This window comes from Somniosus microcephalus, chromosome 2, assembly GCF_052327205.1.
Source record: "Somniosus microcephalus isolate GS21.2 chromosome 2, FLI_Smic_1.0, whole genome shotgun sequence".
NCBI lineage: Eukaryota > Metazoa > Chordata > Chondrichthyes > Squaliformes > Somniosidae > Somniosus > Somniosus microcephalus.
In genome coordinates this window covers 110515901-110531926 of record NC_140988.1, presented here as the reverse complement: position 1 = coordinate 110531926, position 16026 = coordinate 110515901, and the positions used below count along the sequence as shown (strand labels likewise).

General features: G+C 42.8%; 1 protein-coding gene across 6 annotated transcripts in view; it reads right to left on the bottom strand.

Annotated features, from left to right (window-relative positions):
* The window catches only part of ablim2 (actin binding LIM protein family, member 2), a 647794-nt gene that overhangs the window by 202750 nt on the left and 429018 nt on the right, over positions 1-16026 (bottom strand). For 4 of the 6 annotated variants that reach the window (XM_085961823.1, XM_085961814.1, XM_085961859.1 and 1 more), the window contains one exon: positions 11141-11230. The exons of the other annotated variants lie outside the window; for them this stretch is intronic. In XM_085961823.1, the coding sequence (XP_085817949.1) occupies positions 11141-11230 (90 nt within the window). The remainder of the gene's footprint in view (positions 1-11140; positions 11231-16026) is intronic. 6 annotated transcript variants of the gene reach the window in all.

Here is a 16026-nt window from a genome sequence, read left to right as displayed (position 1 = left end):
AAACAGACAATAGAGAGCAATGTCTATATTGTCTGATGCTTGTTAAAAGGCTATTTCTATTTTCCCTTGCATCCTTTTTCATTTTAGTATCAACCATGCTACCAGAATATTTAAAAATACCAAAATTAAGTGGTATCTTATCCTTTATGACTTTATTAATGATGATGATGTTAAAAAGTCACTGACACCTCAGTGAATTAATGTAAGCACATGGTAATGAGATCTACAGACCAGGAAGACTCCAGTTTCAACATCTGATTTGTGCTGATTTAACCAATCTGAACTAGGCCAGTGGTAGAGATTCTGTAATTGTCCTCAGTATCTCCAGGATAGGCAGAGAGGAAAATTAGCCAGGCTTCCTACACCTAATCAAAATGGCTGAAGACAGGACTGGGCTCAGCTGTGATTAACCTTCCCAGTCAGAGGAGGAAGAGAAAGAAGACAGTGAAGGGGAATAAGACAATGAAGATGAAGAGACACAGTCACTCGATCTTACACTCGCAGCCAGCAGCTCAGAGATGGACACTGTGGGTATTTTAGAGGCTAGGACAGAGGAGGGATCTGCACGTGATTAGACACCGGGCACAAGTGCGCAGGAGACGGGGTGGGGGGGGGGGGGGGAGGATAGCTCATGGTTCTACCTTGCCAGAGGGCGAGGTCACACACTAGTTTTGTTGTAGAGGAATCAGATGAGGACTTCGAAGGGTCAGGCTACAGAAGAAGGCTGAGGGTGTACACAACCAAATGCTTGGTGCACTGGAAAGCCTGCCAGAAAGCCTGCGCATAATATCAAGGAACATGGAGGAGTCCAGCACCAACTCGGCAAAGGGCTTTGTGCAAAGCTTGGAGTCCATCATTTCCAACATGGAATGTGTGGTCACCTCTATCAGCACACTTGTGGAACCCACCATGGTGCAGCATCTGATGGCCATCTTCCATTGCAGCACAATCAGCTTCCATTCAAAGGTCTAAGTGCTGCAGTGGAAGCTCAGACAGCTACCTTGCAAGCTCAGACTGCTGCATCATGGTTCTGGATGCCACTGATGAAAGGGGCATTCAGAGAATCACAGCAGTCCATCAATCTGTTCCCCAACAGATCAGTAGGATTGCTGAGCCGTCAGCCCGAAAAGTGGCAATGGCTCCATGGAACATGAGCCTACTGTCCTCTGTCAGGATGACAGCATTCCTGCTCTCACCCCTGCCACACTGCCAGTGCCCTTGCTGTTGCCCATCAGCCAACCAGCCCCGACTGCTACAGCCAAGGCCGAGATGGTGTAGTCTGAAGCCGGACCCTCTAGAACCAGAGCTGCTCAAGGTCGGCCTCCAAAGCCATCCGTAGTCTCCTCAATTGAAAGTCAGCACCTTCTACCACCCATGCTGCAGCCATTGGGGAAGCACCTTGTAGGAGCACTAGGATAGGCAAAGGCACATGGAAGACAGGCACAATGGGAATGCACAAGGGTGATTAGTTTAATTTTGTAATTATTATGTAATAGGTGAATTTATAAAATTGGATTAGAATGTGCATTCTCCGGTGGTCTTTATTTTTGTGTTGTCGGAAAGAGGACGATGTGATGGTCAGTGATAGAGGAAAGGTAAGGAGTGTGGGACTGCTGGTGAATGGGGAGGGGTGGCTGAGGTTATTGGTATTGCTCATGAGTCATTTGATCGCTTAGAGCCTGGGCAGAAAGGGGCTGTCTACTTTGTAGCCTCCCTTCCTCTTCCTGTTCCTCCATCTCCTGTTGCACTTCTTCCTCCCCCACTTCCTCCTGCTCCTCAGCTTTTCACCTGTTAGGTGGTGCAAAGGGCTGTTCCCTCATAATGGCCAGGTTGTGCAGCATGCAGTATACTATCACAAATCTTGATACCCGTGCAGCTGAGTAGTAGGGCTCCTCCAGGCAGCAGAAGCGTTGCTTGAGGACGCCGATGGTGTGCTCTATAATGTTCCCTGTGGCAGCATTGCTCTCACTGTAGGCCTGCTCTGCACATGAGTCGGTTCCAGAGTCATGAGCCATGTCATGAGGGGATAACCCTGGTCGCACAGTAGCCAACCTTTGACCTCGCTGTGGTGAGTCAAATACAGGTGCCACAGAGGAGTGCCACAGGATGAAGGAATCGTGATTGCTGCCAGGATACCTGGCATTGATCTGCATGATGCGCTGCCTGTGGTCACACACCAGCTGTACATCGAGCGAGTGAACTCCCTTTCGGTTCATGAAAATGGCAGTGTTCACATGAGGTGCACGCAAGGCAATGTGCGCATTGTCAATGGCACCCTGCATCATGGGGAAGCCTGCAATCTATGTAAACCTTCGTGCTTGCTCCACCTGCTTGGCTCTGGCAAGAGGGAAAGAGATGAACGTGTTTCTCTTAGTATAGAAAGCCTCAGTGACCTCTCTTATGCAGCAGTGCACTGCAATCTGTGAGATGTTACTTATATCTCCAGCAGCAGCCTGGAAGGAGCCAGACCAACATTCCCTTTAAGCTGTGAGGCCGATCAGTGCTCTGGACCTCCCGCACAGCTGGCTCACTGGCTTTTCAATGGGGCCGTGCACCCAAAAAAAAGGAAACATTGAACCAGACACAGAGGTTGCGATTTTACAAACCTCGGCGGGTCCGTGGCGGGTGACATTGTTGGCGGGTCCCGACCCTGCTGCTGTCTCCATCCCGGCCTCTGAAATGAATGTCCCCGGATTGGGCTTGTTAAGCCCATCCACTGCATTACCCGGCCAATTAGAGGAAGCGGGTCTGGTGACGTCATTTGATGACAGTCATCAGCCGATTTCCTTAAAGGGACCATGGCCAACTTTCTTTTAACATTTGTGCTGTCAGTGTTCTACAGCATTGAGGTGCTGCAAACACTGATAAGCACTGCACAGAGGTGCAGGGCTGCACCCAGGCTCTCCCATAACTTCTTCCATATGGTGTGCCTGGTGCTGCTGGTGTTGGGGCTGATCGTGGTGGGATTCTGAGGACCAAGGTGAGAGAGTTTCAAGGGCACCCATGTTGATGGAATAGATGGCAGGTGAAGTAGAGATGACAGAAGTGATCTGTCAATGGTGGGAGAGGTAATGAGGTCAGACTGGATGGAGACTTGTGTAAAGACTTGCAGCATCCTGAATCTGTAGTGGAAATGCAGTTTAGAGAAGCTAGTGGTTAAGGGAACATTTCTCAATCAGCTGGGAGCTTTGACTTGACATTTGAAGCTGTCAACTCATCGGCTGATTCAAAGGCCACTGACCTCCCACTTCAGCTTCACAAACAAGGTCTAGGCACAGTGGGAAAGCGGTGGGTGATCTGTCAAATCCAAAAATCTGGGGAAAAACCATTGATAAGAGGCTGTAAACAAGCCACTAATGATTTTAATTGCCTTCCCCGCTGCTGCGTGTTGGGTCTGCTCAGCACTGACAGAACCGACATTTGGTAAAGACACAGCGGGGTCCCGGCACTTTCCCACCTGACCCAACCCCGATTGCGTCCGCTGAACCCCCGCAAAATCCAGCCCATAAAATTTAAGAGTCACGGTCATATTGACAGCCACAGGCAATGCGGTCCTTGCCCTGCTTTCAAGCTCCAGTTGTGGCTGCAGCAGTTGGCAGATTTCACTCACGACCTCTTTAGTGAAGCGAAGGCGTCTCATGCATTGGTCCTCGCTGAAGTTGAGGTAAGAGAATTGTTCCCTGAAGACCCTCGGCGTATATGACATCTCCCCCTTTCTCCCCCTCCCTCTTCTAGCAGCTTGTCCTGCGCTGTGTGGCCTCTCTTCATTCACCCAATCATGTTCAATTCCCAGAGGAAGCCCTACCCATGTCTGGAAGCAATTTGTTTCAGCACAAGATTTTAAATGACCCAAAACTACTTCAAGACCAGCCAGACCACTCCCTGTAGAGTATTTAAGCCATAGCCAAGTATGGGAAAGCTCCAAAAACAATTGTACCAGCAGCCAGAAGAAATAATCCAGCAACTAACCTGTATGTAATTCATGATCCCTTTAAATAGTGCTGGTGGGATCCTTCATTCCGTCTAACATTGTGTTCAGCAATGCACACTGATTTGCATCATCATCTCGCTGCTCTAATGGTCGTAAGGCACGCATGCACAAACACCTTTACCAAGATGACGTCCTGCGCACTTCCCGTTGGAAGTGTGCACATACATCTCAGACCCCATTTTCGATCCTTATGTGGCCACGTTGTGCCTAAAAAAACGGGCACTACACGACCAATTTAGCCCCCTAAATATTTAAATGAATGTAAAGTGAAATTAAACAAGATATTGGAAAAATTCTTTATTCAAAATAATTTACCAGGTAAGGAAGTGGAATTAAAGATATTATGGGAGTTCGACTGCAATTAACTGCTAGGCTGGAATCATTAAAATGCTATAGGGATGAACTCATTGGATACACTGGCCTTTTCTCATCCTTGATTTTTCTCATGTTCCTAAATACTCCCACGACGACTCAAGCAAGGTCAGATGTAGAAATTGGGTTTATGCTATAGCCCACGCTCAACAGAAAATGGATTGAGACTGCCCAAACTAATTTCACATAGGTCCCTTACAACCGAGTGGATGCATATTCAGGCTGGGCAGGATTTAAACCCACTACACCACCCAGTCCCTAAAAATCATACACTTATGGGTGATACATAATCTAGAGTGCTATTTTAGTACAACATAAAGTTGGTGCAAAATAAACAAGTTCACTGGCTTTGGACGACCAACTTTCTCCCTCAATTTCTTGTTGAGTTTTTATTTGTTTCTCAATCATACAGATTCCTCTTTTAGCAATGATCCATAAATAAAATGCTATTGCATTGTGCATTTACTTTTTAAAATTTTTTTCCAGGGATTTGGGCGTCGCTGGCATGGCCAGAATTTACTGCCCATCCTTAATTGCCCTTGAGAAGTTGGTGGTGAGCTGCCTTCTTGAACCACTGCAGTTCCTATGGTGAAGGTACTCCCACAATGCTGTTAGGGAGGGAGTTCCAGGATTTTGACCCAGCGACAATGAAGGAACGGCAATATATCTCCAAGTCAGAATGGTGTGTGACTTGGAGGTGATGGTGTTCCCATGCGCCTGCTGCCCTTGTCCTTCTAGGTGGTAGAGGTCAAAGGTTTGGGAGGTGCTGTCGAAGAAGCCTTGACGAGTTGCTGCAGTACATCTTGTAGATGGTACACACTGTAGCCACGGTGCGCCAGTGGTGGAGAGAGTGAATGTTTAAGGTGGTGGATGTGGTGCCAATCAAGTGGGTTTCTTTGTCCTGGATGGTGTCGAGCTTCTTGAGTGTTGTTGGAGCTGCACTCATCCAGGCAAGTGGAGAGTATTACATCACACTCCTGACTTGTGCCTTGTAGATGGTGGAAAGGCTTTGGGGAGTCAGGAGGTGAGACACTCACCGCAGAATACCCAGTCTTGACCTGCTCTTGTAGCCACTGTATTGATGTGGCTGGTCCAATTAAGTTTCTGGTCAATGGTGACCCCCATGATGTTGATGGTGGAGATTTCAGCGCCGTTGAATGTCAAGGGGCGGTGGTTAGACTCTCTCTTTTTGGAGATAGTCATTGCCTAGCACTTATGTGGCGCGAATGTTACCTGCCACTTATCAGCCCTAGCCTGAAATGTCGTCCAGGTCTTGTTGCACGTGGGCATGGACTGCTTCATTATCTGGGGAGTTGCGAATGGAACTGAACACTGTGTAATCATCAAAGAACATCCCCACATCTGACCTTATGATGGAAGAAAGGTCATTGATGAAAATGATTGGGCCTAGGACACTGCAGTGAGGAACTCCTGCAGTGATGTCTTGGGGCTGTGATGATTAGCCTCCAACAATCACAACCATCTTCCTTTGTGCTAGGTATGCCTCCAGCCAGTGGAGTTTTCCCCGATTCCCATTGACTTCAATTTTACCAGGGCTCCATGTTGTCTTGATGTCAAGGGCAGTCATTCTCACCTCACCTCTGGAATTCAGCTCTTTCGCCCATGTTTGGACCAAGGCTGTAATAAGATCTGGAGCAAAGTGGACCTGGCGGAACCCAAACTGGGCATCAGCGAGCAAGTTATTGGTGAGTAAGTGTCGCTTGATAGCACTGTCGACAACACCTTCCATCAGTTTGCTGATGATTGAGAGTAGACTGATGGGCCAGTAATTGGCCAGATTGGATTTATCCTGCTTTTTGTGGACAGGACATATCTGGGCAATTTTCGGGTAGATGCCAATGTTGTAGCTATACTGGGACAGCTTGGCTAGAGGCGCGGCTAGTTCTGGAGCACAAGTTTTCAGCACAACAGCCGGGATGTTCTCGGGGCCCATAGTCTTTGCAGCATCCAGTGCACTCAGCCATTTCTTGATATCATGTGGAGTGAATAGAATTGGCTGAAGTCTGGCTTCTGTAATGGTGGGGACCTCCGGAGGAGACCAAGATAGATCATTAACTCGGCCCTTCTGGCTGAAGATGGTTGGAAACGCTTCAGCCTTGTCTTTTGCACTCACGTGCTGGGCTCCGCCATCATTGAGGATGGGAAATGTTCATGGAGCCTCCTCCTCACATTAGTTGTTTAATTGTCCACCACCATTCACGACTGGATGTGGCAGGACTGCAGGGCTTTGATCTGATCCGTTGATTGTGGGATCGCTTAGCTCTGTCTAGCATGCTGCTTCTGCTTTTTAGCATGCACGTAGTCCCGTGTTGCAGCTTTCCCAGGTTGGCACCTCATTTTTAGGTAGGGCTGGTGCTGCTCCTGGAATGCTCTTCTACACTCCTCATTGAACCAGCATTGGTCCACTGGCTTGATGGTAATGGTAGAGTGAGGGATATGCCGGGCCATGAGGTTACAGAATGTGGTGGAATACAATTCTGCAGTTGCTGATGTCCCACAGTAGCTCATGGATGCCCAGTTTTGAGCTGCTAGATCTATTCTGAATCTATCCCATTTAGCACAGTGGCGGTGCCACACAACACGATGGAGGATGTCCTCAGTGTGAAGATGGGACTTCATCTCCACAAGGACTGTGCGGTGGTCACTGTTACCAATACTGTCATCTGCGACAGGTAGGCTGGTGAGGACGAGGTCAAGTAGCTTTTTCCCTCATGTTGGTTCTCTCACCACCTGCCGCAGGCCCAGTCTGGCAGCTATGTCCTTCAGGACTTGGCCAACTCGGTCAGTAGTGGTGCTACCGAGCCACTCTTGGTGATGGACATTGAAGTCCCCTACCCAGAGTACATTCTGTGCCCTTGCTGCCTCAGTGCTTCTTCCAAGTGGTGTCACTCAGGCACTTGGTAGCTTCAGTTGTTGAGCTTCTAATCAAATAGTTTCAAGATAGAATCCCAGAGCTGCAATGCTAGTTATTCCCATATGGTTGCTTGATTTAGTTGAATTACATCAGCCATCAGATAAAGCATCAAGCAGAAATGAGCTATTCTATGTAATGTCTAGTGCTGTGAATTGGGGAAATGAAGGAAAAATATGGATCACTTGACCAATCACAGAAGATTATGGTCATAGAGATGTTTTGTGTGCCAGACTATTCTGGTCACCCATGTCGATTAAAATCCAAGATGGTGAGTGATTTGTAAGATAAAAATGGGAATATTTTTTTTTAAAGTAAATAAATTGTACACATTCAATTTTTGTCATAGTTCAATTCTATGTCTTAAGGTTGTATTTTAGGCCCATCTTATGGTAACAGATCAGATTTGGGTATACATGCCTATTTCAGTTATGAATCATTTTATATTTGCTTGCCTAGCTGATGTCATGTCTGTGTAGCAGAACACACGACTACCTCAGCCCTCATGGAAAATGTTAAGAGCCTGCAGATGTAGATTGAAGTGATATCCACTGCACAGGCAGTACAAACAGTAGCTTATGTTAGCTAAGAATAGAATAATTAATAACCTGGGAATGATTACAAGGCAATAATCTAACTGAGGAGTTCAAGTGAGCTTATAAATCTCAAGAGCAAATATTGAGACATTTATAACACCTAAGCCTTGAAATCACTTCCTAATATCTACACTGTTCCTAAGTCAAGGCAAGTCATTGTAGTCTATAACCTGCTTTTTTCCCCTGTATTTGTTTTGAAATTAGGCACATACATTTGTGAGAATGTATGTGAGTGAGAAATCACAAAAAGTGTGGAAAATCATCAAAAAAATTATAATCTAAGAAGCCTACATATAGATCACTAAGGAGATACAAGAAAAATATGTAGTATATATAAAATGTAGCTTTTGCATCACTTTTCTTTCTCTCTCATCTTGATTTGCTTCTATGTCTCAGATTTGTTTTCCTCTTTCCTGGAGTGATTTTATTTTGTTGCTTATCTCTACCTCACCTTATTGTTTCATTCTATCTGGTTTCTTTCATCTGTCTTTCGCTTCTTTTCTCTCTTCTTGTCTTTTGTTTTTTTCCAGCTCTTTATTTAATTTGATCTATTTTGTTTCATCTGTCTGTTTCCACCTGCTACTCTCCTTGTGGCTACATCCCGATGTGCCAGGATAACGTAACCCCCTGCTTCTCCAATTGTAGTGCATAATGAAAAGAGGAACAATCAGGTCCAATGAGAATCTTAGCGCGATAGCAAAATACTGCGGATGCTGGAAATCTGAAATAACAACAAAAAATGCTGGAAAAACTCAGCAGGCCAGGCAACATCCGTGGAGAGAGAAATAGAGTCAACGTTTCAGGTCGAAACCCTTCGTCAGGACTGAAAAAGCACAGGAAATGAAACAGATTAAAAGGCCAGTTTGGGGGCTGGGAAATGGGGATGAAAGAACAAAAGAGAAGTAAAGAGACATTAAGAGGTATTCAAAACGAGACAAGATGGTGATAGGACTAGTGGCGAGACAAAAGACGGCTCTAGATTAGGTGTGAAATGCACTGGCAGAATGAGAGACAGCTTCCATGTGGGAGAGAAAAAAAGGGGGAAGGGCACAAAACAAAGGTGTGGATAAAAAATATATAAAAATGTAATAGGGGCCGAGGTTATGATCTGAAATTATTGAACTCGATATTGAGTCCGGAAGGCTGTAAAGTGCCTAATCGGAAGATGAGGTGCTGTTCCTCGAGCTTACACTGGGTTTCCGTGGAACAATGCAAGAGGCCGAGTACGGTGAGGTCTGAGTGGGAATGGGGTGGTGAATTAAAATGACAGGCAACCAGAAGCTCGGGGTCACCCTTACGGACTGAACGGACGTGTTCCGCAAAGCGGTCACCCAATCTGCGTTTGGTCTCCCCAGTGTAGAGGAGAGTGCCCTGTACAGTGGGAAGGTATAAGGGCAGGTGTTGCATCTCCTGCGCTTGCACGGGAAGGTGCCAGGCGAAGGGGAAGGGGTGCTGGGGGTGATAGAGGAGTGGACTAGGGTGTCTCGGAGGGAGTGGTCCCTACGGAATGCTGAAAGGGGAGGGGAGGGAAAGATGCGTTTGGTGGTGGGATCATGTTGGAGGTGGTGAAAATGGCGGAGGATGATCCATTGAATGTGGAGGCTGGTGGGGTGAAAGGTGAGGACAAGGGGAACCCTATCATGGTTCTGGGAGGGAGAGGAAGGGGTGAGAGCAGAAGTGCAGGAGATAGAACGGACACGGTTGAGGGATATTCTTTCATCCCCATTTCCCAGCCCCCAAACTGGCCTTTTAATCTGTTTCATTTCCTGTGTTTTTTCAGTCCCAACGAAGAGTTTCGACCTGAAACGTTGACTCTATTTCTCTCTCCACAGATGTTGCCTGGCCTGCTGAGTTTTTCCAGCATTTTCTGTTGTTATTTCCAATGAGAATCTTGGTCATTTTCAAATGCAGGCAAGGCAAATCCCTATATTACTGGAGTTTGTTATTTGCTTGCTTGTATGTTAGACTTCATAAATATAGAAAACACTGTAGATCTGGAATCTCTATTATTTATAATGTACAGCTTCTAATATCACTTTGTTTTTCTGCTGGCAACATGAACAGCTACCATCAGTGCACTTCCTGCCCATGTTATATAATGTTCACAGAAAAGGATTAATGATGGTGATGTAATTACTACACATTGCCAAGATATAATCTGCAGTTAACTATCAGGAAATTTGAATCCACTATTGAATCAAATGTTCCATTAGTGGCTCGCTAATAAATGAAAGAAAGCATGTTCTGCCCTACAGTGTATTACAGGTTTCTCAGTTGACTCATTTTAAATCAACAAAGTTGGAAACAATTAAGTACTGAATGCTAGAACAACTCATTTATCTTGATATAAGGTGTAATAGATTGAAAAGAATGTGTAGGTTTTATTTTTAAATACTTGCTAAGCTGTACCTCCATTCTTTTTGTTCATTAAACCTGAAAAGCAGTGATTTAAAACAGACACAGTCAAGCAACCTGCATCTATTGAAGGTCTGCATCATATACAAATAATCCTGATACAAAAAAACATAAAAATACACACCAATTCACCTGAAGGGAAAAGATAGGTTAACATTTACCATGAACCATTAACAGGCTCAAAGGGCCGTATGGCCTACTCCTGTTTCTATTTCTTAATTGAGATGGGATCCCTCACCAGAACAGCAAGATGCTTCTCATTTCAAATGTCAACTTTCTCTTTCAGACGCTGATAGGTGTGCTGTGTATGTCCAGTAAGTTTAAAAAAAAATCTCTGTATAAATAACGGTTCAACAAATCTAAAACAATTCACATTGCATGTGTATTATGTCAAATTGACCCTAAAACCCCAGAAATGGTTTACAAAATTCCTGATGGTATCTACTGTTTTGAACCAGACACACAATAACTATTTTATGTTCACAATAACAATATTGCACCATGCTAAGTGCAGTTGTGTCGCATTCCTCTCACAGATATTTTAGCTGAGATCTTAAATGGTTTACTTTAAATGGGTTAATATCTCCGTTAAAATAATGAAGAGGAATTTGGTACGAGTTAAATGATAATATCGCCAACAGTAATTTCTACCGTGTCACCTTTTGACACAGTCATCTACTCCATATCCTCAAAATCAAAACAATCAATACAAAATTACCATTTCAATGGCAGTGAGGTTTTGCAGAACACAAGATACTCTTGTATAAAAGCCAAAATTAGAAAAGAGGCAAAGAATGTTTGTGCAAAAACCAGCAAAGCACATGCAGTTCCTACCTGGTACATGGAAATGTCTAGGAGCCTGGACATAAGATTTGCTGTCTAGGTGCATGGATAAGCTGGGAGTGCTCCGACGACTTTCACTGCCTCCAAAGAGAAAAGCAAAGAAGGTAGAGAAAAGAAAGTGGGAAGCAGAGTAATATAGTTATATGCTTAGTGGTAAAAGGATATAATGCCATAGTGCTAGTCAAGCAATTGGATAAGAGGTCAGTACTTTTAAAGCCAAAGAGCAACATCCAGGTTTTCAGGTGCTTGTAGAGTGAAAACATCATCCTATAAGAGGTTTAGATTTTGATTTTGATTAGTTACGAAGAAAATGTTATTTATGCTGTATTCTGTAATTTTTTTAAGTGAAGCCATTGCAGGTGATTCTATGGCAATGGCTGGAAAGGTAGGAATGGAACCAGGCGAGTACAGCCCCATCCAGTATAAATAATTAAAAAAAAATGTTTTTGTTAATGCCCCTGTGAAGCATCTTGGGATGTTTTATTATGTTAAGGGCGTTATATAAATATATAAGCTGTTGTTGTTAAGACCCTCGGGATTGCAGCTGGCAGTAAACATCTTGTATTTACTCTTCACCTCCCCCTTGCCCAATATAATAGGAATGGGGGACATTGTCCATTTTAAAACCAGAACTCAGATTTATCTATGGCATTATATAAAGTTATACCAAGCAAAAGTATTAATTATTGGTAAATACTGCTTTAGGTTTTGGTCTTTAGTTTGATTTCATAATTGAGCAAATTCTGGGATACATTATTTACCAATAATTTGAATCTTTCTGATGCATTACTGCATCAGTATTTGAAGCCAGGCTACTGCAAAGAATCATAATGTTGCACATAAATACTAAAAGCCTTGGTCCATTTTCTGATAACTGGTTGCATGGCTTGACTCTCCACTAAAGTTCTGCTAAATGAAAGATAGCAAGGATACATAATAATAAGATTTAAAACTACACTTAAATATTTGTGCATACATTTTATCATATGCCGACTTTTATGTGGTCTGAGCATTTTAAAGCAATATATTTTAGAAAAAGGAAAGAATTGCAATAATCAGGGATAGTCAAAGCAAAGCATCGCCTTCCAAGTTCTGTGCAGGGTAGGAGTGTGTTTCCAAATAAAGATGTTTTACTTGACCATTTTACATATTTTACCAAACTACATACACTGCCAAGAAAGAAGATATTGCACATAACCTAAGTTCATTTAGTAGATTTATCAGTATCATTTTGAAACAGAGATGGACAGTAACAATATCCAGAACAAGGAACATGTGTACACATTCTGCGACGAGTTCGGAGCTTGTGTAGAAAGTGATCTCTGAATGTTAATTAATTTATGTGATCACCATACCTCACTACATGCCAAGAGGCATACATTGGCCTGGATTTTGCAGTGGTAATGACGGCAAAACTGTCAGTGTTCGCTATCATTACTCCTTGGAGAGTGACAGCAACTTCAGGATTTAGCGCATGCGCAGATAAACGTGAGAAACCAGAAGTTGCGGTCAGTCATTCCCTGCTCCGCCACAGGTTGCGCTGTGGAATTCTCTGGAGCCAGCTATCAATTCAAATCACACTGAAATGTAGGTCCTGACGAAAACTTCTCCTATTACGCTGGACTATCGCTGTTAAACCACCCCTACCTCCCCCCCACCCCGACCCGCTGAGAAAGTTAAGCCTTGTTGAAAGAGATGTAACTGGATTGTTAATGGTGTATTGACTGCTGAACAACCGTTCTGGCTCTGAAAAACAAATTTTATATTTGTGGAATGTCAAGTTTTTTCATTAATATGTTAAGAATCACATGGTTTTTAATATTATAATTTTTATGTTTGTTTATGATATTTCAGCTACTACCTTAATCCTATGTGTATGTCTCAATCTTTATTTCGCTCGCTGTAAAATTTATCAAAAGTAAATTATAATCTGTGCATTTTACTTCCTGGTTTGCTGTCTGTGAGAATTGTTCAATGTGATTGGCTGCTTAGCCTGCTTGATGACATCACTGTTGCTGGATGCTGGCAATTTGCTTGATTTGCCCCAGATTCAAACTAACGTTGAGATAGCTGAAATTCACGCCGCAGAGATCGCTAGATCTCTGTGGGCAGCTTTCCTCGAGATCAGCGGTGAGCGCCGTCACTTTGCCGCTGACCGCAAATTCAGGGCCATTACTTATCGGAGTGGTCAAATATGAGTTAATCTCCCTTAGTTTATTACAGTATATATGCCACAGAGAATGAAGAGCTACATTTATATAGCATGTATAATAATTCTTATCACAACTAGACTTCAGGAACATCACATCAGAAATTTCAGGAGCAGGTAAAGATCATTTGGCAAAATTTTTACCCTTTTTGGTTCATCTCAGGCCGACCTCCTGCCGATAAAGCAAGAGCTAGTCAACATTTAGCTATGTAGTCTCAATACAGCCCTGCTCATGACCTTAATTTAGTGTAGCTTTATGGAAAGAAAAATACTTGCATTATTGAGTGGATTTTAAAGTATCCTTAGCATTCTCCTTTTTAAATTAAAAAAAAAAGTTTCTGAAGAATTTGAGTTTTCATTTAAAAACTGCTATTTTGCAGGTGAAAATTTGGGGGGGATGTAATGTTACGAAAAAAATCACCAAATAGTTTTGCACACTTAATTAGTTCTTTTGACTGATTTTGTAGTTTAAAAATACCCATTTCCATTTTTAATTTTATTTCTTCATACTGCACTGGGTGGAAGAGAGAAAACACTCCAAACCATGCCAAATTCCATCTACCTGTGCACCTAAAAAAGGTGCTCAGAAATAATCATGAGATTCATGACATTTCAGGAATTACAGAATTGGAAAATCTGTCTAATGGAGATTTGTTATTTGGAAATTTCCAAAAGCTATACAATTTCATCCATTATGATCCTTATCTTTTAGCCAAAATAGAAGGTGATGACCATGTAAAATCTGATTGAAATGAATGCCTTATACAAAGTCCCTAAAACCAGTGGTTATATAAAATCTAGTGTGTGCTGGATGGAATCCTTATGGGACAGGCATTGATTAAATGTTCTGCACAGAGTTTGTCAAACTTTCAGAATCACTGTCTCACAATCTTTAATCAGTTTAATCATAGTGTACAAAAACAAGGAAGTGATGGTAAACCTTTATGAATCATTAGTCAGACCTCAGCTGGTGTATTGTGTCCAATTCTGGACACCACACTTTTGAAAGGATGTCAAGGCCTTGGAGAGGGTGCAGAGGAGATTTATCAGAATAGTACCACGGATGAGGGACTTTGGTTATGTGCATAGACTGGAGAAGCTGAGTTTGTTCTCCTTAGAACAAAGAAGGTTAAGGGGAGATTTAATGAGAGGTGTTCAGAATTATGAGGGGTTTTGATATAGTAGATAGAGAGAAACTGTTTCCACTAGCAGGAGGATCGGTAAGACAGAGAAGACAGATTTAAAATAATTGGCAAAAAGGTTAGGGGGGAGATGAGGAAATTTGTTTTTACTCAGTGAGTTGTTATGATCTGGAAATTACAGCCTGAAAGGGTGGTGGAATCAGATTCAATGGAAACTTTCAAAAGGGAAGTGGATATATACTTAAAAAGAAAACAATTGCAGGGATATGGGGAAAGAGCCGAGGAATGGGACTTATTGGATAGTTCTTTCAAAGAGCCAGCACAGGCACGATGGACTGAATGGCTCCCTTCTGTGCTGTATGATTCTATAATGTCAATTTATAACAGTGGCTTAAACTACTTCTGAACCATCAAAAATTCATAGATATTTTAAAGCATTTTGCCATCTATCCATCAATGTTATTCAAAGTCTTCCAAATAACCATTTATGGTGCAAAACTAAATATTTACATTTGAACAAGACAATCTTTCCTTGGCAGTTTTACATCCAGCGAGTTGACTCATAATAAAATGATGCTGCTGAAGCATAGGACTACACACACCAAATGGACATAAAGCCATTTGACACTTAACTAAAACTAGACAAATGCTGCTGCAAATATACTAACAGGCAGATCAAATAACCACCTAAGCTCTGAGCTAACAATGGCAACACTAGACACACAAAGACAATCACGACTGCCTTGATGTCAGCTATTAACATAAGGGACAAATTATTGTGTTCTCATCAATGACATTCTGTAAGTAATCAGAAAAATAATGAAAAAGAATGCAAAATCATTGCATCTTTATAGAATTACTGTATAATGACAAGTTTATGTTTTGATAAGTCAGATTTCAATCTGCTTGAGGGTCTAAGGTTTATTTCATGATTTGCAAGCATAAATGATGGATGTGCCCTTCAATTTAACTTTCTGATTTGAAGGATTTCCTAAGGCCAAGTACTTCCATATTAAATTAAGCCAATGTGTTAGTTGTGCTGTTATTAACATGTCTCATATTCACTGTCATTTACAGACCTGAGCACTCAGTGGGCATGTTTTTATATATTTTTGCAACATTTTTTCCTGTTTGCACATTGTGATGCAGCGCTAATAAATTTCTTTCTGCTGCATGTTTACACCATTATAGTTCACATATGCTTTGTGAGCGGTGCATTTCAAGTGCAGTGCAGTTTTACAGGTCTTGTACCATACAATTTATAAAGACCACTAGGCCTAAATTCTAGAAGTCCTGTTCTGCTGGCACAGAAGTTACAATGAAAAAAAATCCTAATTCCTAGGGAAAGAGGCATCTGCATACTGGCACCTGTAAAGATGCATTAATGGCATCCACCCCAATAGAGGGCCCAATAATTGGAGTGGTGACATGTAGCTCCAAGGGCAGAACAAAGGCTTGAAAAGGGTTCAATGATCCAGGTACATTTTTTCCTTTTGGCTCCCAATGGAGCCTGCTGTGCTTCTGGG